The 27,902-nt window shown below is 39.1% G+C and overlaps 1 protein-coding gene across 3 annotated transcripts in view; it reads right to left on the reverse strand.

Annotated features, from left to right (window-relative positions):
* Positions 1-27,902, reverse strand: part of tec (tec protein tyrosine kinase) — a 152,409-nt gene that overhangs the window by 43,522 nt on the left and 80,985 nt on the right. For all 3 annotated transcript variants that reach the window (XM_059647673.1, XM_059647671.1, XM_059647672.1), the window contains 5 exons: positions 25,667-25,896; positions 21,180-21,245; positions 16,464-16,518; positions 7,879-7,958; positions 1,709-1,842 (listed from right to left, as the gene is read on the reverse strand). In XM_059647673.1, the coding sequence (XP_059503656.1) occupies positions 1,709-1,842; positions 7,879-7,958; positions 16,464-16,518; positions 21,180-21,245; positions 25,667-25,896 (565 nt within the window). The remainder of the gene's footprint in view (positions 1-1,708; positions 1,843-7,878; positions 7,959-16,463; positions 16,519-21,179; positions 21,246-25,666; positions 25,897-27,902) is intronic.

The raw sequence follows: 27,902 nt of genomic DNA on the forward strand, positions 1-27,902 counted from the left end.
TTTTTGCCCTACCTTTCTCCATCGTGGGAATATACATTGACTTTACATGAACAATCCTTTCTTTAAAGGCAGCGCATTGTTTTGTTACAGTTTTGTCTCCAGACCTTTGATTCCAATGCACCAGATCCATTTTTGCCCTTTTGAAGCAGTTTTCCCAGTTAACTAATTTTTCTCTGGATTGCTCCTCATTCTTTTCCACAGCCACCATAAACCATATCATCAAAAATCACTGTACCCTTGTAGGAGTCAAAAATCAACCCAAATAGCATTAGACTGTCTACTGGCAGGAGATGAACAAAGGGATAGTTTAAGGAAGGAAGGCAACAATGGCTGAAGAAAAGCAAGTAGATATATTAAAACAGTAAGCAACTTGAAGGTGAGGTCATGCTTGCTTGCGTGTAGATAGTCTGCAAAGCAGTCACCCAGTCAGTAATTGGTCTTTCCAGTGAAAAGATCACACTGTGGTCAGCAAAGGCAGTAACTAGACTGAACGAAGTACAAGGAAGGTTGCGGCTTCACCTGGAATTATTGAGTCAGGAGGGAAGTGGTAAATGGGCAAGTGTAACACCTCCTATAATTGCAAAGGGTGGTTCTAGGAGAAGGAGATGAAGTGTCAGAGTGGATCTGCAGATAAATGTTATTTTGTTCAAAAATCACACAATTTGTAGGCAGCCTATGTGGCATTTTATAATTCCTATTTTTGAAATAAAACCAGTTTGATTCCAAGTTAAAACACTGACAGATTCTAAACAACACCTCACACCTAAAATGCATTGTCTGACCAAAGATGTCACCTCTGGTATATAGATAAAACCCTTAGCTATCTTGGGGCAGTGGCGTGAAAGAAATTCTGGGATTCGCATATTAATCAATCAAAACCTGCATCTGCTTTCTAATCAATTAAAGATTTAACGGCCATCTTGGTTTGTTCAATACATTCACATCAGTTATATGACCTTTTGCTTATAAATTCTGTGTCTGATGTCACCTCTCCCACTAACACCTGAAGAAGGAGCAAGACTCTGAAAGCTTGTGTGTCCAAATAAACCTATTGGACTATAATCTGGTGTCACATTATTTTTGACTTTATCTTGAGACAGTTAAACTTACCCAAAATGTTGCAAATTTTTTTAGCACTTCAGCATTATTGGATTTCAACTGTTTGGTGGAAAAATCTATACATTAGAAATTGTACAATACCCTCTATACTATTTAATGTCACCGTATAGAACAGTGTTATGTTCTGTCGCTGGGAGAAAATACCGAATTAATGCTGCCCAGCCTCACTCTGCCCTTTGCCGCCTTCTATATGGCATTTGAAGAGGTGCATCATGAGGAATCTTAACTTGACAGATCATTCCACACTTTTATAGATATCATTCCTCCCAATTAATTATTAATGCTACTAACTCAATATGGTTTTAAAGATGCTGTTTCATCACATTCATTTCACTCAATTGTGTCTCCAATATTTGTAGTTTTACTTTCCTTAGATCATCCAACTTTTGATTCACTTTTGCACCTTAAGACTTTACTGTTTGCCCTGTTCTCTTCCCTATTCCCATTTTCCTTCAGATTCCTTTTCAACTTCACCATCACAACCCAACGATTATAGTTTCAACTGTCTGTCAGTGTTAATTGCTATATACAATTCAATAATGATAAACATGTTAAATTGTCACCAAGAAAATATATTTTATTTCAATACCTGCTGCATTATGCTGATGGTACTCAATCAATTCAGGAATCTTGTTAAATAAATGCTTTTCTGCCAGATAGTACTGTCTCACAGGTCCCTGGGTCACCTTTATATGGTAATGTCGAGTTGATCCACCGCCATCTCTGGAGAAAACAAAACGTTGTTAAAGTTAATTGTAATTAAAGTTAATTTGTACCATTGCCTCAATTTTGAAGGGAAATTTCATCCATTTTAATTCCAAGATAAACTGACAAAGGTAATTCATTTGCTCAAAACAAGAAATACTCTTCTGATCATACAGCATTTGAATGATAAAGAACAGGAGACACATTATACCTGTCCTTGCTCTTTGGTCAAGCTGCTCAAGCAGTCTCGCACCCTGCTCTTTTCTCATAGCTTTTCCATTCAAGTATTTGTCCAATTTTAAATACGATGAATGACCAAATGGCCTACTCCTGCTTCTATTTATTATTCTTGTATTGAATGTGCTTCCATGACCCTTTCGGATAATAGAAACAAATCCCACCAAACTCAGTGCAAAAAATAAAATCCCATTTTATCTTTAGCCAATCAGCTTCTTTAGTTGTATCAGTGATATTGGGAACTGCAGGTGCTGGAGAAGCTGAGATAATAAAATGTGAGGCTGGATGAACACAGCAGGCCCAGCAGCATCTCAGGAGCACAGGTGCTCCTGAGATGCTGCTGGGCCTGCTGTGTTCATCCAGCCTCACATTTTATTATCTCAGCTTCTTTAGTTACTGATTTTTCTGCAGCATTCCACACTCAAATTACTACCAAGTATTTACAACACAACCAGACACCATTCAGCTCCAAATTTACCTCACCCCTTGCTTTATTTCTCTCTTGAATTTACATAACTTCCTCCTAAATGCAGTGATGATACTTGGCTCAACTACTGTTTGTGGTAGCAAATACCACATGATAACTACTTATTAAACAAGGAAGCTCTTCCTGCAATGGGTTCTCTTTCTGCATCATTATCACTGGCATTTCCCAAGGATCAATCCTGAACTCTCTTCTATTTCTGATTTGCATGTTCTTTCTATGAAACCATTCAAAAAATGCATTAGTTTTTAACATATACGCTGGTGGTATAAACCTTTATATACTACCACCTCTTCCAACGCCTCTACTGCCTCTGAATTGTCAAATTGAGTTTGAGTAAAATAGATGAGAGTTCCTTTTTGTGATGTCTCATGATCTAATCTCACCCCACTTTGATCTGGAAAGGCCTCTTGCACTTAGCAGGAATTCCCTCCTGATGATGCAAAATGTGGATTAAGTTTACAATGCCAGCCAGTAGCAACAGCTAAGCTCCCAAAGTATGCACAAACAAAGTGGTGCACGGTGACTCAATTAAGAAATAGGAGACATACAAACAATGCACAGGATAACTTAATTGAGAAACTGGGAAGGCTACTGTCAGCAGTTCATCACTGTAAATCTTTTAGGCAGAATACATACAGTCCTAACCTCCTCCTTTGCTTTTATGATTTTACTACCCTCGCCTAAAATAAGATAATTGAAGTTTCCTATTATCAATACACTGGAGCTCCTGCAACTTTCTGCAAACGTACCTGCAAATTTAATCCATTACCTTTTGTAAATGTCATTTGTACCAAGATACTAAATCCCATCATTACTTCTAATCAAATAGATTTGGTTTTGGATCTTCAAATATCTCATCCCTTTCCAGGGTTATAATAGGTTCTTTGATTAATATTATCTTCTCTCCACATTTTCTAATTTTCTTGAGCCACCTTATAGTTGGAATATTAAATTCTAATCTGCCCCTCATTGTATCAGGTCTCTTTTTATTGCCAGTATAACAGTCCTAAGTGGCAACTAGTACCTCAGCTCACCAATCTTCAATTACCTATGATTTAAATCCTTTAGTAGAGGTTCATTCAGAGTAGGAAAAGGTCCTGATCAAATGTGGAATATTCAAAATGTTTCCTAACCTAATGAAGGATTAACTTAAAAGTTTAAACAAACATCCTTGAAATGTTGACTGACCTGCTCTCTAACACCTTAAACGGTTCCTTGTATAAATCTAAAGCATTTCATTACATGCCTTGAAAATAAGTATTTATCTTCTAAATTTCCAGATTAATCTAGTTATTAACCAGTTATTAAACTCGCCTTTTATTTGCCAATGAATACTGAACGTTGTGCAGTGTCAGGAGACCTCGGTTCAAGCACTGTCTGCTCCACACGTGCATAACATCTCTGAACAGGTTGATTTGAATGCTGAGTAGTTGTTAGAAAAAGATGTTGTACTGCCATCTACTGGTTCAGAAAGTTGACAGCAAACATATTACACTTCAGCGAAAGAGATACTAGGAACCGCCGATGCTGGAGAATCTGAGATATCACGTTTTGAAGCTGGATGAACGCAGCAGGCCAAGCAGCATCAAAGGAGCAGGAAAGTTGACGTTTCAGGTCGAGACCCTTCTTCCGAAATAGGGGAGAAGGGGATTCTGAAATAAATAGCGAGACGGGGGGAGGCGGATAGAAGATGGATAAAAGGAGATGATAGGGTGAGAAGAGACAGACAGGTCAAAGAGGCGGGATTACAGTCAGAGAAGGTGAATGTAGGTGGGGAGTGAGGGAGGGAATAGGTCGGTCCAGGGAGGACGGGCAGGTCAAGGAGGCAAGATGAGGTTAGTGGGTCGGAAATGGGGTGGGGCTTAAGGTGGAAGGAATGGTTAGGGAGGCGGGGACTAACTGGGCTGGTTTTGGGACGTGGTCAGGGCCGGGGAGATTTTGAAGCTTGTGAAGTCCACATTGATACTCTTGGGCTGCAGGGTTCCCAAGTGAAATATGAGATGCTGTTCCTGCATCTTTCAGGTGGTGAAATGTCATACTAAAATTGTTTATTTTTAAAAAACCCAACCTCATTATTTATCTCAAAAACTTACTACACAAATTCTCTACAGTGTGGAAGCAAGCCATTCAGCACACAGACCCGCCAAAGAGCACCCCACCCAGACAACACCAACCTATCCTATCCCTGTAATTCCCATGGTTATTCAGCCTAAACCTCACATCCCTGATCAATGTGGGCAATATAGCATGTCCAATCCATCTAACCTGCACACCTTTAGACTGTGGGAGAAAATTGCAGCACTTGGAGGAAACCAGCACAGACAAGGGGAGAATGTGCAAACTCCACACACACAGGTGGGTGGAATCGAACCCAGGTCCCTGCCACTGAGAGGCAGCAGTGCAAACCATTGACCCACTGTGCTGCCCATGATATGTGCTACAGGGTGATATCATTTGTCATAAATTATTTATATAGAAATAAATTGGGCAGAAGACTGAAAGCTAGAACATTTTTTGGATTCATTTTTTGCCATTACAAAGGTGACAAAATATAATATCATATCATATTGAATCCTAAATATTATAAACAGGTAGGATACAGTGTTAACAAAATGTGAGGCTGGATGAACACAGCAGGCCAAGCAGCATCTCAGGAGCACAAAAGCTGACGTTTCGGTCCTAGACCCTTCATCAGAGCCAGGATACAGTGTTACCAGGGTTCAACTAATGTTGACAAATGGACCTGGATTCTGGAGATGCCTTTGAAATTCAGTGTGAACCTTTAAAGGTGAACTCTGCACTCTGGCTGCAAGCAAACTGTATTCAGTTTTCAGGCTGGGCAGGCAAGAGACAACTAAATAGTTTTGCAAGCTGCGTTTGAGGTGTTGTTGAAGGTGTAAGACAGGAAAGCTGACTTTGTCTTCCCACAGGAAGGCAGCAGCATCTTGAAACAAGCTGTTCATCTTAAGATGACAAAGATTTGCTGAGCAAGTCAGCTTCGGGAGAACACCCAAAAGACAATGTTCCTATTAAACTGAGTAAGAACTTGTTGGGAAGAACAGTGCATATGTGACCATGCAGTAAAATTTAAAGGGGCCATGGATAGCAAAAAAAACTGGTTGCATGAAACAAAAACTGGCTGCTCAATGTCACAAGAGGCTTAATGACATGAAACAGGTTACTGAAGAAAGACTCTTAACACAAATTCTGGTTTATTCTTTATTTAACCCTACACTGCCTGTAATAATCCTTTCCTACCAGATTTCTTCCTGTAACTGCAGCATATTGCACTCCACCTTTTTCTCCTCCTAAACTCTCACTCCAAACTTGTAATAATAAAACAAAAGTACTAAAGATGCTGTAAATCTGAGACAAAAACCAGAAAGTGCGGGAAAAACTTAGCAGCTCCAATAGCAGCTGTGGAGAGACAGCAATAGAGTTGATATTTCCAGTTCAATGTCTCTTCCAAAGTTAACTCTGTCTCTATATTGGTACTGTCAGACCCGAGCTTTGCCAGTACTCTGTTTTTGTCTCTGCAATTGTTACTCTTCCATAACTTCCCTGATTTTCTCACAATCCTTCAGTCTCCACACTCCAGGATCATTGTCCCATGACATGCATAAACCCAAAGCCTGTCACTCTGCTGCCATTAACATTTCCCTTCTTTCTTGCAGAAAAAGCTAGCATGTAACCAGAAAGGAGATGAAGACTGAAGGAGGGAAAGCCATCGTCAACACTCCACTCGAAGAGGCGGTCATGGAGATTGGGGGAAAATCAATCGTGTTAGGTAGATGGCGAGGCTGAAAAGTGCCTATTATAGAATTCTTGTGATAATGGGAACTGCAGATGCTGGAGAATCCAAGATAATAAAATGTGAAGCTGGATGAACACAGCAGGCCAAGCAGCATCTCGGGAGCACAAAAGCTGACGTTTCGGGCCTGACGTTTCAGAGAGCCCGAAACGTCAGCTTTTGTGCTCCTGAGATGCTGCTTGGCCTGCTGTGTTCATCCAGCTTCACACTTTATTATTATAGAATTCTTGACCATTTCACCCTCCTTTTGTATTCTATGAAGTACGATGACATATTGTGTATGACGTAATGCAGCTGTCCTCAACAGCTATTCATCCACATCTACTGCAAACTCTGTTCCTTTTAATGTGAACTAAAAGCCCCCAGTGATTCAGCAATTGAGAGAGTATGTTACCTACGTAAACAATGTCATAATAATATGAGCAAGCATCAGGGACTTTGGTTGGTCTCAGCTGTGCATAATTCAACTTCAATGGGCAGAACTGCCACTAAGTTTAAAGCAGCAATTACTTTCATCCTAATAACACAATGTTTAAAAAAAAGATTAACTGACCACTTTTGAGAATTTCCATTAATTGAATGTTTTTGCAGGCTTTCAAGTGGGGTTGCAAAATTTTAAGGTTTTTTTGGGCAAAGTATACTAATAAGCTATGTCTCAACAAATTCTAAAGTATTTGACTTTAAATTCACAAAGAAACTGACCATTGTATGCAATTTTACTAGCACTTTTTTTTTTAAAAGCTATCTTTAGTAATTTAAAATAAAGTTATGCTCACAGGTGGTGGATTGACACTGGGATGAATTTAGTTATTTTTTGTGATGATTTCATTCAGATTTGATCACCCCATTTTGCATACTGGGGCTACTGATATTGTCTGGATTAAATCCTTCAATCCAACACAGAAGAGCAAAGGTTTTGACCAACGGTTTGTTCACCATCTTTATGCCTTTTTCATTCTCAAAGGAAATCTTTTGGCTGATTATATTCCTATGAACCTTGCAAGATTTTGCATTGAAGATGCTAAATAAATTCAAGTCATAAGTTTACACAGATATGAAAGGTAGCAACATTTTTGTTTACTGTATAAATAACTCAACTTAACACTAAACACACCATCTGTCAAGAGGTCAATAAATGAAATTACATCATGCTGTCCTCACCCACGATCACAAACTTCTGCTAATACAAACTCTTTAAAGATCACCTCTGTAATTCAAAAATAACAATGAAACAAATAAAACAAAACATTCTCTTGTGAAATAAAGCAACTTATACAGATTTGGGATAACCTTTCATGTTTTAATAGCTAATTATACTAAGCATTAAAAAAATGTGATCTGATAATCTAAGACCATCACAAACAGGTGGAATCAAACCAATGTGACTTAATTTCACTAACACACACCTTCTAGTCACTAAGTCAACAAAATCCAATAAGAGAAGAAAATGGTTTTCTATTTAAAATATTAAATAGGACAACCAAAAACCATGAAATACATGATAATTATATTAGCTCACCCTCCAAATTTGGTGTAAAGTGATACTGTATACATCCCAGGTTGGCTGGAATCTCTCACGATAAAACCTCCCTCTTTATCCTGCAAAGTAAATTAAAACTAAGACATTTGCAAAATAATATTCAACCAAAATAATGTTTAAAATCATAGCTAGTGGTTGGTTTACCAAAAAAAACCTTGCCCCAAGTTAGAACGCCAAAGGGAAAGTAAACCAAACTTAAGGCTTTATTTCAAGAGGGATAGAATTGAGACCATAATCTTGGTAAAACCAAAGTACTTCACTTCAGCCATTCCAGGTAAGGATGGACAATTGCCTTCCCTAAAGGATATTAGTGAAGCAGATAGATTTTTAATGATCATCAACAATGGTAACAAGGCTGCAATCAAGTTAGCTTTTAATTGCAAATTTCTTTTACTGAATTCAAATTTCATCACCTGCCATAGTGGGATTCACCATCTGTCCCCAGAATCATAGAACCACAGAATCCTTACTATGCAGATACAAGTTGCTCAGCCCGAGTGTGCATCAACCCTCTGAAAAACATACCAACCAGACCCACCCTAAGAATGTGCAATCTCTACACAAGTCATCTGGGTTAGTCGATCACTAGACAAATGATATTACTACCACGTCATTACCTCCCCCAAATCCACTGAAACTATTTCACTACTTAATCAAATTATGATTGAACATCTACATTAATTCCACTTTCCTGTACTATTCCTACAACCCTTTGCGCCTGACAAACTATCAATGGTAGTCTTGAAAACACTTTCAACTGCAAATCTGCGGTGTGCAATCCTGAGGATTCACAACATATGTGCAGAAATTTTTCATCAGCCCTAAATGGCCAACAATTTTTCCTGTGATCACAACCCTTACTAAACATGAAAACACCCTGTAGATAACTCTTCAAGGCTTGACATTTCAATGTGATCATCTTTCTTCTCAACTTAAGAGAATATAAATGCATTCTACTGAATTTCTCCTCCTAGACCAGCCCTCTCATCACAAAAATTAACCTTGTGAAAATTCATTGTAAACCCTGAGACAAATATATCATTCCTTAGGTTAGAAGGTCAGAAATGTACAGAGTACCTTAATCTACCAAGGCATGGTATGGTCTCACCAAAGCCCTTTGCAATTGCAACAAGACTTTTACACTCTATACTCCAACCTTTGAAATAAAGGCCCGCATACCACTTGCCTTCACAACACGTTAACTTTGTAATGGGCATACAAGGATCCCCACATTCCTGTGAAGATCAGTAACTACTAATTGCACATCTTCCAGAACGTATTCAGCTTTTCCCTTCTCCCTATCCAAGTGGATAATTTTCAGACTACCCTAAATTATACAACATCTACCACCAATCTTCTTAATCACACAATCTGCCGATATCTTTTCATCCTCACAGCTTACTTTATCACCTATTATTATATCAGCAGCAAATCTGGATATATTACACAGTCTCCTCATTCAAGTCATTGATATACAGTGTGAATAGCTGAGGCTAAAATAATGATCCTTGCAGTATCTTTCTAGTCAAACATCCCAGCTCAAATTTGATCTGTTTATTCCTACAGTTTTTCTGTCAATTATCTCATCTTTATTCATGCTTTCATATTACCCCCAATCCTTTGAATCATAAACTTGTGCAAATGCCATTTGTGTTCATTAAACAGTTTCTGAAAATCCAATTATACTGTAATCTTCCAGTTCTCTACTTCCCACTCATACCTTCACAAAAACAGATTTGTTAAACATAATTACTCTTTCATAACACTATGTTCATCCTATCAATTCATGCTGAGATTTCAGTTGCTCTGTTGGCATGTTAATACTGGGTTCCTATTTCTACTGTAACTAATGACAGGCTAAATGCTTTCCATTTGCTATAACTGCCAATACAGATTTAAGAACAAATAGAAATTTGCACAGTTTTAATAATTTGTCAGATTTATAAGAAATTGTATTATTTTGATATGTGATGATAATGAAATCAGGTATCGCAGATATTTTGTGTTTCACCCCTATGCCAAGATAGACAACTGATTTTCAGATCAGGATCACCACTTTGGTTTCTTCTTGCTTTGCTCTGCCAAAGTACAGTTCACAATTGTTCAGGTCCTATCACAAACGTTCATGATCCACTTTCCAGACAGAGTACGTGAGATGAGTCAGTGGGACGAGTCAGTGAGACAACCACTACAGGGGTCAGTGGGATCCCACCTTGATCAACCTGCACCAACTTCACTTTCATTACACTGTGAGGTGTGACACCCTTTTCCTTATGCCTGTGTTAGATCCAGTGCTGGCCAAAGTTGGGTATGGGCCTGATGCTCCAATCCATTCATTTGATTCAACAGATGAGCTATTAGAGAGTTGTGGGAATGGATAGTCCAGTGATATTATCACTATATTACTAATTTGTATACCCAAGTAATGCTCTGGAGGTCTGGGTTCAAATGCCACCTTGGCAGATGGTGGAAGTTGAATTCAATTTTTTAAAAACTGGAATTAAGAGCTGATGATGATTAAAATACCCAATTGTCAGAAAATAAAACCAGATTGACCACATCAACCTAGACACCAGAAACGTCAATGGCAAAACTGTTCTTGTCAAGACTTCTCAGTGGCATCATGGGGCTTGAGACAATATTGGGAGAACTGTCTTAGACTAGTCAAACAACAGGCTACAATAGTGATACTTTCAAAATCATACCTGAATACCAGTCACCACCATCACCATCCCTGGATATGTTCTGTTACTGCAGCAGGACAGATCCAGCAGCAGTAGTGGCACAGTGGTGTACACAGTCAGGTGGGAGAGAAATACTAGAAACTACAGATGCTGGAGAATCCGAGATAACAAGGTGTGGAGCTGGATGAACACAGCAGGCCAAGCAGCATCAGAGGAGCAGGAAAGTTGACGTTTTGGGCCTAGACCCTACAGTCAGGTGGGAGTTGCCTTTCGAGTCCTCAATATTGACTCTGGACATCATGAAGAAATGTGGCATCAATTTAAACATGGTCAAGGAAATTGCCTCCATTTACCACATACTGCCCACCCTATACCACACCCATTCCAACCAAAAATAAACTGTTGATAAATCAATACACCATGTTGAAAAACACTTGAAAGAAGCACTGGGTGGCAAAGGTGCAGAATACATTCTAGATGAGGGATTTCAATGCTCAGCACCAAAGTGGTTCAGCAGCAGCATTACTGATTGAGCTGGTCAAGCCCTCAAGGACATTACCGCTAGACTAGGACTATGGCAGATAGTGAGAGAACCAACAAAAGGGTAAAACACACGACTTTATCCTCAATCTGCCTGCCACAGATGCATTTTCACATGAACATCTTACATCGTGTTCTGTGGCGCCGTCGCTGTGCTAAATTGGACAGACTTTGAACAAATTTAGCTACTCAAGACTGAGCATCCATGAGCTGCTGTGCCATCAACAGCAGCAGAATTGTACTCCCAAAGTGATCTGCAACCTCGTGGTCTGCCATATCCTCCACTCTATCATTAACATGAAGCCAGGGGATCAACCTTGGTTCAGTAAAGAGTACAGGAGGGCAAGCCAGCAGCAGCACTGCAAATACCTAAAAACGATGTCTCAACGGTGTAGCCACAAAACAGGACCACTTGAATGCCAATCAGCATAAACAGCAATCAATAAACAGAGCTAAGCAATTCCATGACCAACGCTCCTGCCAAATCCAGTGCTGAATGGTGATGGACAATCAAACTACTCACTGGAAGAGCAGGCTCGACAAATATCCTATCCTCAATGATGAGGGATCCAGCACATCAGTGCAAAAGATACGGCTGAGGTATTTGTGATAATCTTCACCCAGATAGCTGAGTGGATGATCCATCTCTGCCTCCCCCAGAGATGTTGGTCTACAACCAATGTAGGTGATATCACGAGACAGTTAGAAGCATTGTATATTGCAAACACTATTGACCCTGACAAAATTCAGACAATATTACTGAATACGTGCTCCAGGACTTGACACATCCTGGCCAAGCTGTTACAATACAGATACAACACTGACATCTACCTGACTGCTCAGGTACGTCCTGCACGTTAAAAGCAGGACAAAATTCAACCCAGCCAATTACCATCTGACTCTTGATCATCAGTAAAATGAGGGAAAGGGTAATCTATTGTGCTACCAAGCACATTTGCCTAGCAATAACCTGCTCAGTGACACCCATTTTGATTTCTGCCAGTGCCACTCAGCTCCTGACCTCAATACAGCCTTGGTTCAAACATGGACAAAAAAAACAATTTCCAGAGGTGAAAGTGACTGCTTTTGATGCAAGACCACAAGTGTGACATTGAGAATCCCTAGCAAAGCTGGAGTCCATAGGAAAACTCTGCAGTGGTTGGAGTCAGACCTGGCACAAAGTAAGACGGTTGTGGTTACTGAAGTCAGTCATCACAGGATATCTCTGTAGGAGATCCTCAGGTTAGTATCCTAGGCCCAATTATCTTCAACTGCTTCATCAACAAACGTCCCTCCATCATAAGGTCTAAAATGGGCTGTTCACAATGTTGAACATCATTTGCAACTCTTCAAATAATGAAGCAATCCATGTTCAAATGCAGCAAGACCTGGACAAAATCTGGGCTTCGACTGAAAAGTGGCAAGTACATTTGTGCCACAAAATGCCAGGCAATCACCATATCCAACAAGAGAAAAATCTTAATTATCCCCCCTAGACATTCATTGGTGTTACCATCTCTGAATCCCCCACCAGCAACATCCTGGAAGTTACCACTGATCGGAAACTCAACTGGACTCACTACATAAACATAGTGGCTACAAGAACAGGTCACAGTCCAAGAATCATGTAGTGAATAACTCACGTCATGACACACCAAATCCCATCCACCATCTTCAAAATACATGTCAGGAATGTGATGGAGTACTCTCCACTTGTCTGGATGAATGCAACTCCAAAAACATTCAAAAAAGCTTGACATCATCCAAGACAAAGCAACTCACTTGATTGACATCACATCCATAAACACCAACACTCAGTAAGAGCAGTATGTATTATTTATAAGATGCACTGCAGGAATTCACCAAGGCTGTTTAGACAGCACATTCCGAACCCACAAACATTTCCATCCAGTAGGACAAGAATAGTAGACACATGGAAGCACTACCACCTGCAAGATCTTCTCCAAGTCACCCAGCATCATGACACGGAAGTATATTGTTCCTTTAGTTCCTTTAATGTTTGCTTGGTTATAATTCTGAAATTCCCTCCCTAACGGTAATGTGAATTCTGCCTGTAGTACATAGAGTGCAATGGGTCATGGTGCAGCTCACTACCACATTCCCAAGGGCAACTCTAAACAGACAATAAATGCCGGCCCAGCTTGTGATGCCCATAACTCCTATGAATTAATAAAAAGATATTATTTTGTGGACTTCAATATTTTACAATGAAGGAGTCTGATGATCAAATAATCAGTTTTTAGCAGTATTGTCTGTGCAAAGAATACTAGCCTAACACTTACACCTTTTAACATAACATGATGGGAATCTTGGTATTTAGTCTACATGCTTGGTCTTCAACATGATCTATGTTTCATATTTCACTGAAAGGAAAATACATCCAATGATGAATCACACCCAATGAAGACTCTTCTAAATCAGCACAGCAGAGGAGAACTAACAATTCTGTGGTACAAGATAACGGTTCTCCACAGGTTAATGCTCATATGACATTGGATTCACTCATTCCACTGGTGTCACATTCAGACTGTGGGTAGAAACAAGTTCTTTTCTGCTTTTGCAGGGATCATTTGAATTTGTGCAAGCTCCCAAATGTCCAGTCATTATGCATGACCAAACATCCAAACGTTCATCTGTTGATTTTTAGCTACTACTTGCAGAAGAGAGGCGGAGAAGTCAGTCTTGGAAAACAGTGCCAATCTCAAGAATGAGGTATCACAATCCCAACCATGGGTGAATGTTGATTCCAGAGAGGGGTCCAGATTTAAATATATCCAGATCAGATGGCTGCTTTGCCAACATTTAATTCTGTTCTGTTGCTTACTGCCTCACTCCTCCATATCACTCACATTCTAGCCTCTCCACCTTTTGTACTATTTCAATGAATCCTGATACAAGCCCAAGTAGACCTCAACTACAGCTCAGTACCAATTAGTGATCTGCACTCTTGGTATTAGATCAACTTTTCTTCTCTTATTCACAACCTGCTGTTCTTTTTATCAGCTTCTTTTGTTTCAATTTTAGATTGCCCTTAACAAGCTCCAAGTAGAGTTTATTTTGGAGACTAAACAATCCAATACTGCATTCACAAGCCCTGCTAAGAATGGAGTAGGTGGTGTTCACTGAAGCAAGTAGAAACAATGCTTGACTTTTCCTATTTTTCTTTCTAACATCTCAGTTAACCATTTCCTTTTCTAGTTTTAATAATTTTACACATGTGCATATAATTGGCTCCTTTCTCATCCTTTCTGTTCTATTTGAAACTTTATTCGTGTTTAACAACATCGATTTCTGGTAAAGATTCCATTTGAATTTAAATTAGTCAATCAATAATTCACAGCTTCTAGGAAGTCAGTTGATTATGCAATATCATTGAACATACTGAGATCAATGTTTGGATATTTCACATTTTGCACCAGTCAATCATAGAAAAACTGTGTGAATTAAGAAGTACATGGAAGGCCTCACTCATCTTTTTTTTTGCTCTTAAGATAATGGTACTGGAAAAAATGGAAGGGTTTAAGAATAGAGTTGCAGAATGTATGACCGTAACATAAAAGAGATACACGATAGATAGTTTCATGAAATATTGAGGAGGAAATAGCTATAAGGAGCTGGTGCGAAAGAGAAATTGAGGCCTGAGACAGATCAATCATGATCTTATAGAATGGCAGCGCAGGTTTGACAGACTGAATGGCTTACTCCTGCTCCTGCTTATTTTCTCATTGTGGTTTTATTTTTCTGTATTGGAATGAATGTGCAGGAAGGATGTTCAGTTTTGGGTCAAGCAGCATGCTGAGGATTGGTATCTACTGATTAAATGAGAGATGGCACTCAAGGAAGAAATTTTGGGCACAAGCAAAAGAATGGCTTTGTTAACATTGAAAGAAATTATGTTTTATTAGATATGAGCTACGAAATTATAAACTGTAGCAACAGATGTGTTGGAATAGAGAAGCAAAAAAAAAGCTAAATATGGTAGTACACATGTTGAAAATCAAATCAACAGTTTTGAATGAGAATACTAAATGGTAACATACAAGTAATTAAGAGGAAACTGTTGAGGATACCATAGATAACCAGTAGTCAAAAGAGAGAAGCTTTGGAAAGTTAATTTGAAGGATTTTAATTGGCCTGAATGGGTCTCGCTCACCGGTCAGAGAACTGACAGTGAGCCCTCATCAGATTCATGGTGTAACCCACGATTATCAAGTACCTTCCAGACATGGTAGTGGGCACTTTCTAGCCTTCTGGAGGTAGCAAGGACTGCAGATGCTGGAAGCTAGAATGAATAAAAGTGGAGTAAGAAAAGCACAGCAGGTCAGACAGCATCCAAGTGCAGATAAGTCAATGTTTTGGGCCAAAATTCTTCGATCTGACGCAAGATTTCAGCCCAAAACATTGACTTACCTGCTCCTTGGATGCTGCCTGACCTGCTGTACTTTTCAAGCTCTACATTTATTGACTCTCTAGCTTTCCTTCGATTGAGCACACCAATAGCAGAGGCAACCAGTTAGAGACCGGCAGATCCTCATGGTCGTCATTGTCAACAGCTACTACCATTTCAGTGGCAATGTACCATTGATTGACAAAAGACTGACATCAAAGCTAAGTGAGGGCAGGAGGCAGACTCAGCATCGGGGTGTCATGGGAGATAATGGGAACTGCAGATGCTGGAGAATTCCAATATAATAAAATGTGAGGCTGGATGAACACAGCAGGCCAAGCAGCATCTCAGGAGCACAAAAGCTGACGTTTCGGGCCTAGACCCTGATGAAGGGTCTAGGCCCGAAACGTCAGCTTTTGTGCTCCTGAGATGCTGCTTGGTCTGCTGTGTTCATCCAGCCTCACATTTTATTATCGGGGTGTCATGGGAGGTGGCCACCATCAGACAGAGTACCAAGCAATGAATGCCCCATCATCCAGGAGGCTGCCGGCAATCCAGCAGGGTTTTCCAAGCAGCCTTTGCAAGGCATAGCAAATCTGTGCAGCTCTCTTGCAATCTCTAAGCAAACATTTAATTGCAGAGGGCTGAAGAATAATGAGTGTCACTGGCTCATTAAACTTGAACTTGACTGACATCTAATCACTAGTAGCTGGGAATCCTATGTCAGCACTCTATCCTCAGAAGCAATCATGAAGGTTTTTCCACTGCGGTGAGACTTGCAAGGGCTATCTCCTGTGTGCCCAGCCACTATGAGTCACCCTATGACAGGGTGGGTTTAGTGTACTGAACCTGAATAAGTCTTGGACAGCTTTGTTGAACACTAAACATAAAATTAATTTCTGGTTAAGGTGGAGAATATATTTCGCCATTACCTCAGATCTCAACAACTGTTCTGCTTTACTTCTATTTGCATGTTTGCAATACCACCTAAATGAAAATGGAAAGAAGGCAGAAGTTAGACTCAATTTCCAGCAAACTAGATATTCAATATTATTGTTGTGAATGAACAAAATCAAAAACAGAATACATGTATAGTTTGCACTCTGTGGCAGTGTGTGATCTGTGCATGAACTGGTTGATCTGGGTTGCGGAGTACTTTGAGAAATCTATAGAAAGTAAAGGAAGTTAAAAAATTCTAATTATTCTACTACAACAACTGCCTTAAAGTTGACTAATGCTGCAAAGATCTCGCTTCTATTTGAATCTACTCCATTAGTACAACTAATCAGTAAGAAGCTTCTGTTTCATGTTATTCTATAATAACTGGTACAAATAACAACTTAATCTACTGTGATTTTAATGAGGCTTTAAGTAAATTTTGAACACAGATTTAGAAATATTAAAATTTATTATATAGCACAATATATTGACTTGCTTAAACATTATTTTGGTAATTGCGAATGTAATAACTAGTATTTGTGGACTGCTCATTTTATTGTATCGTAATAGCTCTCTGACAATTATCTTCCAGGTTTGAATACATGAATAAACCATACTTTTCAACCAATAGCATTTTATGGGTTTTTTTAAAAAATGGACTTAATGGAACATTTGGTGGGAACACACCACAGTCTATTTTAAAATAAGGGAAAAGAAATAAGTAAACACCTGTTATGAAGAGGAGAATTCTACTTGCATCGCTTCCCATCCATAATAAGATAAATTAGTGTCGTCAGGTTCTTAATCGTGCTACCAATGGGAACAATTTCTCTGTTCACCATGTACAGATCCCTCATGATTTTGGGCAGCTCTGTCAAATTTCCTCTCAAATCTTTTGCCTCAGCTTTGTTAATCTATCCAACCTAACTGAAGTCTCTCATCTCATAAAATCATTTCATGCATCTTTTCAGCACGCTCTTCAATAACTTCATATTCTTTCTGAAGTATGGTGCCTAGTATTCTGCACAGAACAGTTACTGGGATCCAGGCAGAACTAAGAAACATCATTTATGCAAACCAACAAGGAGGCCTTGTTCCACAGCAATGCACGCTGTACACTCAAAACAGTCTGAACAAGCCTACAAACTTGGTTAATGATTCACCAGTACTTCACGTGATTCATTTCTTAAAGGAACATTTTCCCAACATAAGATACCCAAACTCTAATACAATACACCCAGAATTTGATGAAACACTCCAAATGAGGCCAAGCCAGAGTTTGATGAATGTTTGTTGTAACTTGCTTGCTTTTGTACTACCATATCACTCACTTTGTCAAACTGCCCAGTTGCCTTTATTGATCCTCATATATATTCAGAAGAACTCCTTTCAGAATAGCATCTTTTATTTGGCATTCCCTTCCCTCATTTGTTTCACATCACATTTTTAAAGTACTTCAATGGTTGTAAATTGACTGGAGACGTGCTGAAAACACAGGATTTTCAGAACGATCCTTTGGAGGATTTCTGGCAAAGCCATTCCTGGATGGGACAATGAACACACATGAGCAGAAAAGCAGCTTTGCAAAACAATCTTGTTTGAAATTAATATCCTTCAGTCGTGAAACAAAAAGTTGAAAAGAAACTTAACACCTCACGTTTGGTGCTGATAAAATTCATTTTCTATTTAAATATCCATTGGACAAGTTTATTAATTATTATATTTAGACATCCTGTCCGATTCATCCTCTACACTAACTGTATTTTCAATCAGAGACTGCAAATCTGCTACTTGAAGAACATCAGTCCACACAATCCAATAATCTGAGTAAAAAAACTTTGAATGCTATTCTTGGTTTTCTATTTGGTAGCCAGTTCACTGTCCATTATTTGCCGTATTCTCAAGAGTTAGCTGTAGTTTTCCAGCTGCTCACTGGGTCTGTTTCCCAAATTCAGTTACCGAAAATAATTTTAACATTATGCTGGTGTGTTATCACAAGTGCATCTGTGCCTGCACAAATAGGAGTCATACTGGTCAATTCTGATCGTTAACACACTCGGTTGATACAATTTTTGGGATGCATGAGGAAGAAAATGACATCAAAATAATATCTTTTATGACTTCAAGATTATTCTGGAATACTTTCAGACAGTGAAGTACTTTTGAAATGCAGCCACTGTTGCACTGTAGCAGACAACTTTCTTACACCAAAGTCCTATTCACAGCAATGGTCAAGTGATAGACATTATGCAGGACATTGAAAAAATAGACCTACTCCGAGAGATGTTTTCGTTCAACTGAGGGCAAGACAGGCTTCAGTTTTAACAGTGCATTGAAAAGACTGCTTCCCTGACAGGACAGCACACCCTCAGTATTAAGCACAAATGCCAATCTACATTATGCAATCAAGTGTTTAGAACTTGAAGGCAAGTCTCATGAATTCAAAATCGTATTCTTTGATTAACTAACAACACAATGGAACAATTAAAACATACATAGTAAAATTTATTATCCAGAACCTAAGGGGCCAGAAGTGTGTAAATTGATCAAATGTTCGACATAATCAACAGGTCCACATAATCTATGTAAAAGCACATACTAAGTAACAGAAACATAATGCAGGGGATACACATGTCACTGTTATACTTTATTTATAGCTTAAATCACTCAAACATTAATGAAACATTGCCCCAAATAAAGCTTATCAACAGAGAGCCTTCTCACTCACACCCTCAACTGACGACTTGGAAATCATGGGAGGCAGGGAAAGCCCTAAATGAGTTTTTTGCTTCGGTCTTTACGAAAGAAACGAACTTTGTAGTGAATGAAACCTTTGAAGAGCAGGTGTGCATGCTGGAATGGATAGATATAGAGGAAGCTGATGTGCTGAAAATTTTGTCAAACATTAAGATTGACAAGTCGCCAGGCCCGGACCAGATTTGTCCTCGGCTGCTTTGGGAAACGAGAAATGCAATTGCTTCGCCACTTGCGAAGATCTTTGCATCCTCGCTCTCCACTGGAGTCGTACCTGAGGACTGGAGAGAGGCAAATGTAATTCCTCTCTTCAAGCAAGGAAATAGGGAAATCCCCGGCAATTACAGACCAGTAAGTCTCACGTCTGTCATCTGCAAGGTGTTAGAAAGGATTCTGAGGGATAGGATTTATGACCATCTGAAAGAGCATGGCTTGATTAAATGCAGTCAACACGGCTTTGTGAGGGGCAGGTCATGCCTCACAAACCTTATCGAGTTCTTTGAGGATGTGACTAGAAAAGTTGATGAGGGTCGAGCTGTGGATGTGGTGTATATGGGCTTCAGCAAGGCATTTGATAAGGTTCCCCATGGTCGGCTCATTCAGCAGGTCAGGAGGAATGGGATACAGGGGAACTTAGCTGTCTGGATACAGAATTGGCTGGCCAACAGAACACAGCGAGTGGTAGTAGAAGGAAAATATTCTGCCTGGAAGTCTGTGGTGAGTGGTGTTCCACAGGGCTCTGTCCTTGGGCCTCTACTGTTTGTAACTTTTATTAATGACTTGGATGAGGGGATTGAAGGATGGGTCGGCAAGTTTGCAGACGACACGAAGGTTGGCGGCGTCATTGACAGTATAGAGGGCTGTTGTAGGCTGCAGCAGGACATTGACAGGATGCAGAGATGGGCTGAGAGGTGGCAGATGGAGTTCAACCTGGATAAATGCGAGGTGATGCATTTTGGAAGGTCGAATTTGAAAGCTGAGTACAGGATTAAGGATAGGATTCTTGGCAGTGTGGAGGAACAGAGGGATCTTGGTGTGCAGATACATAGATCCCTTAAAATGGCCACCCAAGTGGACAGGGTTGTTAAGAAAGCATATGGTGTTTTGGCTTTTATTAACAGGGGGATTGAGTTTAAGAGTCGTGAGATCTTGTTGCAGTTCTATAAAACTTTGGTTAGACCGCACTTGGAATACTGCGTCCAGTTCTGGTCGCCCTATTATAGGAAAGATGTGGATGCTTTGGAGAGGGTTCAGAGGAGGTTTACCAGGATGCTGCCTGGACTGGAGGGCTTATCTTATGAAGAGAGGTTGACTGAGCTCGGGCTTTTTTCATTGGAGAAAAGGAGGAGGAGAGGGGACCTAATTGAGGTATACAAGATAACGAGAGGCATAGATAGAGTTGATAGCCAGAGACTATTTCCCAGGGCAGAAATGGCTAACACAAAGGGTCATAGTTTTAAGCTGGTTGGAAGAAAGTATAGAGGGGATGTCAGAGGCGGGTTCTTTACACAGAGAGTTGTGAGAGCATGGAATGCGTTGCCAGCAGCAGTTGTGGAAGCAAGGTCATTGGGGACATTTAAGAGACTGCTGGGCATGCATATGGTCACAGAAATTTGAGGGTGCATACAAGAGGATCAATGGTCGGCACAACATCGTGGGCTGAAGGGCCTGTTCTGTGCTGTACTGTTCTATGTTCCATGTTCTATCGCAGTATTTGAGAAAAAATTGACGTGAAATTGAATCGACTGTTGATACTTTGTTTGGCCATTCAATTGAACAAGTGTATTTACGTTAGATAAATAAATTAAAAATATAAGAATTGGACAGAATAATACAGTAAACCTCGCAGTATGAGGAATATAATTTTTGTCAGTTTATCAAAACTACCAATTCATAAGTTATAGGTTAAAACAAAGATTATTGTAATTATAATTTGGAAGACAAGTTTAACTTACTCGTATTTTTCTAAGTTATTGGATTTTTTTTCTGTTACATAATTGCTTGGTATGTAGCCCTCGCGTCTGGAAAATAAAATATATTCACAATTTGTGCATCAAGAGTATCATGAACATTTGCTCGCATTTTAGATATTTCTAATTGAACCTCTGCAGAATGTGAATTGCAGCATCCACTTTCTTATATTATTGAAAGAGATTTATACAAATTTTTAATCTGCCCAATAGATTCAAAGAACTATACAAATAAAGAAAGATGACATTTTAGTGTGAACAATGAATCATCATTCTAGATAGACAAGCAGCTCTAATTCCCCAGGAATAACTTTGGGTTTGGTAAATTTGTCAGATAATATCCACCTGTAACTTCATGAAAGCAGCAATGGAAACCTGAGAGAAGCAATCTGAATAGTAACTTCCAGCTGTTTAACTATTACAAGATGATTTGACTCCCATGAGAAAAGGATAAATTAGAAATAATCAGTAAATAATATATTTGGACTTCCAAAAGGCATTCAATAAGGTCCTGCATGAAAGGCTATTTAATAACAGGCCACAGTTTCAGGAGTAATATATTAGCATGGACAATGGATTGGCTAACCATTAGAAGAGAGTTGGGAAAAAGACAGCATTTTAACATTGGCAATCTCTAAATAGTAGAGTGCAACGAAGATTAGTGCTGAGCCTTAGCTATATGTTAACAACTTGATTGACAATAGTGAATGCACTCTTGCCAAGTTTGCATATGAATAGATGGCATGTCAAACAACAAGGTTGGCATTATGCCCATTCAGGAATGTAGACAGACTAAGTAAATAGGCAAAACTTTGACAGATGGAAAATAATGTAGGGGAAAATGGGAGGTTATTCACTTTGGTAAGAAGAATAGAAGTGCTAACTACTATTTAAATGGGGATAAACTGCAGAAAGCTTCATTATAGAGGGACTTGGGGGTCATTATACATGAATTTACCATCTAAATTGAGCAGGTAATAGAGAAGACAAATGGGCTGTTGAGTTTATTTCAAAAGAAATTGAATATAAAAATGGCAAGGTCTTAAAACTACACAAGGCACTAGTCAGACCACTACTGGAAAATTGTGAATAATTTCGCTCCATTTATCTGAAGATACATTGGTATTGAAGGTAGTCCAGAGAAGGTTCAATAGATTGATTATTGTTTATGGAGCAAATTTTTTGCGGAGAGTTGAGTGGAATGGGCTTGTATTGATTGGAGTTTAGAAAAATGAGAGGCAACCTTACTGAAAATTCTTAGGGGACTTAACACATTGGTTGCTAAGTTTGTGTTTTTCCCAAGTCTATGGGAAAAGGTCTCGGAACAGACCCTAGAAGCTCACAGAAAGGAGCTACCCAGTTGGGAAAGAGCTAAGGAAGATCCTCTCTCAGAGGGCAATGAAGCACTAGTTTTTAGCAGTTAATATAATCAAGGCTGAGGTTTAGGGAGATTTTTGATTAGTAAGGGAATCAAGAATTATGAGGGGACCAAAGTAAATTGGAGTTGAGGATTATCATATCAAACTTGATGGGCTGAATAGCTGACTTTTGCTCCAATATTTTATGTTAGAGATAAGAGAAATACTGCAGTTTAAATTGTTAATGACAATTTTTAAATTTTGAAGTAAATAATGGGTTCTCTTATATTCCATCAAATTTATGATCATTTCAATAAATTCTATCATGACAATCTAAATAATGAGATACTTAATCAAATGTTCAAATTGCTGACTATGCCACTTCTGTCTTAGCACATGAAGCAACCTTGGGAATGTTCACTATGGTAGCTCCAAACAAAAGTAGTAAAAATAGTGGGATGAGGGCATCTGGTTAGGTCAGCATTTATTGCCCATCACCATTTGCCCAGAGGGCAGTTAAGAGTCAAGCACTTTGCTGTGGATTTGGAGTCACATGTAGGCCAGACCAGGTAAGGATGGCAGTTTCCTTCCATGAGGGGCATTAGTGAATCAGTCAGGATTTTCCAAAAATCGGCAATGGACTCATGATCATTAGATTCTCAAGTCCAGATTTTTATTGAATTCAAATTCCATCATTTGGATTCGAACCTGGGTCCCCATAACATTAGATAACAAGATGTACAGCTGGTTGATCACAACAGGCCAAGCAGCATCAGAGGAGCAGGAAAGCTGACGTTTCAGGTTTGGACCCTTCTTCAGATTTTCTGGAGGGCGGCCCAGGCCCGAAACGTCAGCTTTCCTGCTCCTAAGATGCTGCTTGGCCTGCTGTGTTCATCCAGCTCTACACCTTGTTATCTCAGATTCTTCAGCATCGGCAGTTCCCACTATCTCTCCACAACATTACTTAGGTCTCTGGATTAACAGTCCAGTGATAATACCTCTAGGCCATCACCCCCCTTTAAAACAAACATATATCCTGTAAAATCTCTTGGGAATTGTGTATGCTTTAATAGGATCACCTTTCAATCTTCTAAACTCTCATAAGTATAGGTCCAGCCTTTATACATAAAATTCAGGTGTTGTTTCTATCTTCCCACTGAGTTATAGATCCCAAAGAATACCTGACAGCTGCTTAGCAGTTTCTAGCACCAGTAAATCATTCAGCTGCTGTACCCATTTGGCAAGCAAACAAGGTCGATTCAAAAGAATTCAGATCGTGGAGAGTGCAGGTAACAAGAATAATCAGGCTGTAGATCACTAAACTTTTGAGGGCTGCAGAAAAGCATTTTAAAGATCTGAAAACATGCTTTTTTGGCTAGGTATCCAGTGGTTTCAGCCATATGTAATCTGTCTGTCATATTTTGTTGCAAGACCCCCGATTTCAAATTTCACTCAGGAGATGCAGACTTGTATAAACTGAAGAACCTCCTAAATTTTGACATGGGAGTGCAGTACACCCATTTAAAGATTTTCCGAAAGCTGTTTCAAGCAACTGACTGAGGAATGAGGTCTCCACTAAACGTTTAAGTCAAAATGAGGACCAACATTTGAAAGTCTGTCATAAAATTTATAAGATTGTCCTATAATATTTATGTGCAAATGGGTTTCATTCCTCCCATTCTGCAAGTTACAAAACGAGGGGGAGCCTGCCGAGGTGTGCAAAATTGAATAGCATAGAAAGAAGCTTTTCCATTGACTAGAGGGATAATAAGAACGTGGGGGACAACATAGACTGAAGGACAAGGGCAGGAGATTCAGAGACGATTTGAGGCAAAGTATTTTCCCCCAGGTGGGGTTATCAAGAATTCACTGCAAGAATAGCAGAGGCAGGAATGTTCGCAACGAAGTGTTTGGATGAACATTTGAAATGCTATAGCATACAAGGTTACAGACCAATGTTGTAAAACTCTTGACTCTATGACTATGGCTAAGATTAAGAGATAATTTTATGGATACAGAAAAACTGGTGGAAAGGTCAAGGACTAGAGGATAATGATTTAAGGAATTGACAAAAGAAGCAATGCGACATGCCGAGAGATATGCTTAATGAATGGTTAACATCTAGAATGGAGTGCTTGTGTGCGTTGAAAGCAGATGCAAATCAAGGCTTTCAACAGAGAATCAGATAATTTCAGATAAGAACATGCTTGCAGGTAAAAGTACGGGTAGTGGGACTGGTTGGGAGAGTTGTTCTTGCAAAGTTGGCAGGGACATGGCAGGCTAAATAGCTTCTTTTCACGTTATAACCACTTTGATTTGGTAGTCACATATTCAAATATGCAACATAGTTACGCCTCGAAAGGGAGAGGGTGGGACAGACAGCAAAGATGACTTTTTTGTATTCAGAAAATATGAAATCATTAACAGGCACTCATGAGCAATCAATTCCAATTATCAATATCAAACCTCTTGAAACAATTGAACAGCTGCCATGAAAAGTGCAATATGAAATGTTGCTCTTTCTTTCTTTTCATTAACAAGTACTCCTCATACCAGGATAGTTGCCAAAATCGGGTTTTTATTGCATTCAACTTCAGAGCAAAAACAACAACAGGCCTAATATTATTATCGCCAGTGTTACTAATTATTCCTGCCTCCAGACTTCATATAGGTTTTTTACAGGATCCTGCCAGCCAGAATAGGGAATGTGCTCTACATGACTTCCAGAACCTGTGAGAAGAGGTAAGCAACAATTTATCTCCTAAATTAGACTGAAGACTCATTAATTAGCAGCACTTTCTGAACTGGCAAGACTAGATTGGAATAGTGAATTCAACATCAAATCAGGCACAGAAAGCTAAACATGGAAAGACTGGCTTGAGAGTCAGGCATGAAACAAGCACAAAGAAATTGTACAAAAAAAAAATTCTTGAAACTCCAATGAATATTAGAAGAACTGCAATGCCAGAGCACAAAGTTAATTTTCAGTACAGAGATGTAGATAATTTGCATAACTTTCAGCATTTTCAGTACTAACAGCAATGGAGCATCTCAGTGTGCTCTTATACCGTGCTCAACTATAGCAAGTGACGAGAGCCAGAAGAAGGTACTTACCCATTTTTATCTTTTGCTTTCCACCAATGCACATCACATTTCTGCAACAGGACATATTCTTCACCCTTAACTAGACTTAGATCATGTGCCTCTAATGCTTCAAAGTCATACATTGCTAAAACCATCTCCTCTTCCTCCTCCTCCTCCTCATCATCATAATCTTCGTCTTCAAGTCGAGGAAAGGGTGATGATGGAGGCTTATAAGCATATCTTCGTGGATTGTTACATAGCTGTTAAATAAAATAAAGTAGAATACAAGATAAATTCCGTTAATAAGAATCGCCAAATCAGCTTAAAATTATGAAATTAAACATTAAAAAAGGTCTGGTCATAGGAGTTACATTTTTAGATAACAGAAAATTTAAGATATCAAGGCACCTGCATGTCATCTAGTCAGTTATGATTCACACTTCATCATAATTATATCAAAAGAAAAATGCTTGATTTTTGAGTTTATACTCAACCGAAATGTCAACTAGAGTTTTATCCTAATCACTCACTGAGTCAAATTTTGAAGTATAATGAGAGGGCCATTTTCAGTTCTGATGCTGACAACAAAGTGTTTCGGATAACAAAAGGATGAACATCCACATTCCCTGCAAAAGGCTATAGGCAACTTTCATAATCTGTGTTATTCTTCCCTCTCAGTCAAGTCCTGCCAGGTTTGTTGCGACAGACAACCTGTTGTGTTGTAAAAGCTTCTGATTTGTCAACAGAATTGACCTGTTCCACTAAGATTTATCGTATAAAATAACTAGTCCTCTGTACTTTTTTCATCCTGATCTGCCTCCTTCATTTTGGTCACGCACTTGTCCATTTCCTGTACTTGTCGTGGCTTTTGGAAATTCCTGAAGTGTTTCTCTTTGTGTCTAGCTGTTACCTCTGTTGTTTGAGCGCTTCCTCTTCTGGCTTTTCCCCATCTTCCTGCTTTTAGACCTTCAGCAAAATTCAGCCCAGTGCTCTCAAAGACATGTTTTTAATTAGTTGGCATATGTTGAGCCTTTGCATTTTCTCTGCATCTGTTATTGAAAATGCCTAGCTTTCCCTCTGTGCTAAACAAATTCATTTTCATGTGAAACTGATTGTTTTGCTGGTTTCTTCTGGTCATGCCCAAAACAGATTAGGACCATTACTCAGTTTACAGAAAATTATAAATTTGGCAGGTTGTTTCTTAGAATTCATAACCTGACAGCATGGTTTAATCCTCTCCCAAAATAACCCGAATTCTTCTGGGACATCCCTAACACCATGTTACAGCATGGACTTTTAAATGGTTCTGAGAAGGGGTCACCAGACCTGAAACGTTAACTCTGATTTTTTTTTTAAATTCACTGATGCTGCCACACCAGCTGAGTATTTCCAGCAACTTCTGTTTTTGTTCCTGATTTACAGCTTCTGAAATTCTTTTGGTTCTTTCTAACTCACAAGGGTGTCCTTGCTTTGAGGTCATTTAACAGTGGACAAATGAGGCAATAGGAGAAAGACTATAGGACAAAACGCAACACTGCATTGAAAAATTACACAACTCAAGCAGGCACTTTTTGATGATGATGAAACAGTCACAGTGCTACAAGTTGGTTTCTAATTTAAATAACTATTTTTAGCTGCTGAACAATGCTATTGGCTCACTACCCCTGCCACCATGTTGTATTAACCCTTCCTAGTTGAATATAAATACAAGCTATTGTTGGGCAGAACTTGAAACAGATCACACGTCACTCTTCCCCCTCCTAGTTTGACCTTCAATTAAATAGACAGCCCCAAAGCACCATAATCTTATAAAAATCGCATTCATTAAATGCATGACTATATTGTTTAGATAATTCAGATGAAAGATGGCAGTGAAATAAAGAAATACAAACCTAGTCAAAGAGAGGAATTGATTAGACTATGATTATTTTTAAAGGGGAGGAGAATGGCAACTTTTGTATTAGTCTCTTTCTGCTAAGGATTGAGCAAACTAAAGAGAACTGTCACAGATTCAGGAAAAACTCAATGACACATGAAGTTCAGAAAACTAAATTTATCAAGTGAGAAGTTTCTTATTATTTGATCACTTATATTACAATATATGATTATTTAATATTAGTTATCTAGATACAATCAACATACATGCATGGATCAGGTAAAGAAGCAAACACAACACTGGATGAATAAGAACTGACGACTGCAGGACTCATGAAAGGCACAGCAAGATCATATAGACAGATTACATAGAACATTACAGCACAGTACA

The sequence above is a fragment of the Stegostoma tigrinum genome, chromosome 1 (genome assembly GCF_030684315.1).
Source record: "Stegostoma tigrinum isolate sSteTig4 chromosome 1, sSteTig4.hap1, whole genome shotgun sequence".
In the NCBI taxonomy this organism is placed as follows: domain Eukaryota; kingdom Metazoa; phylum Chordata; class Chondrichthyes; order Orectolobiformes; family Stegostomatidae; genus Stegostoma; species Stegostoma tigrinum.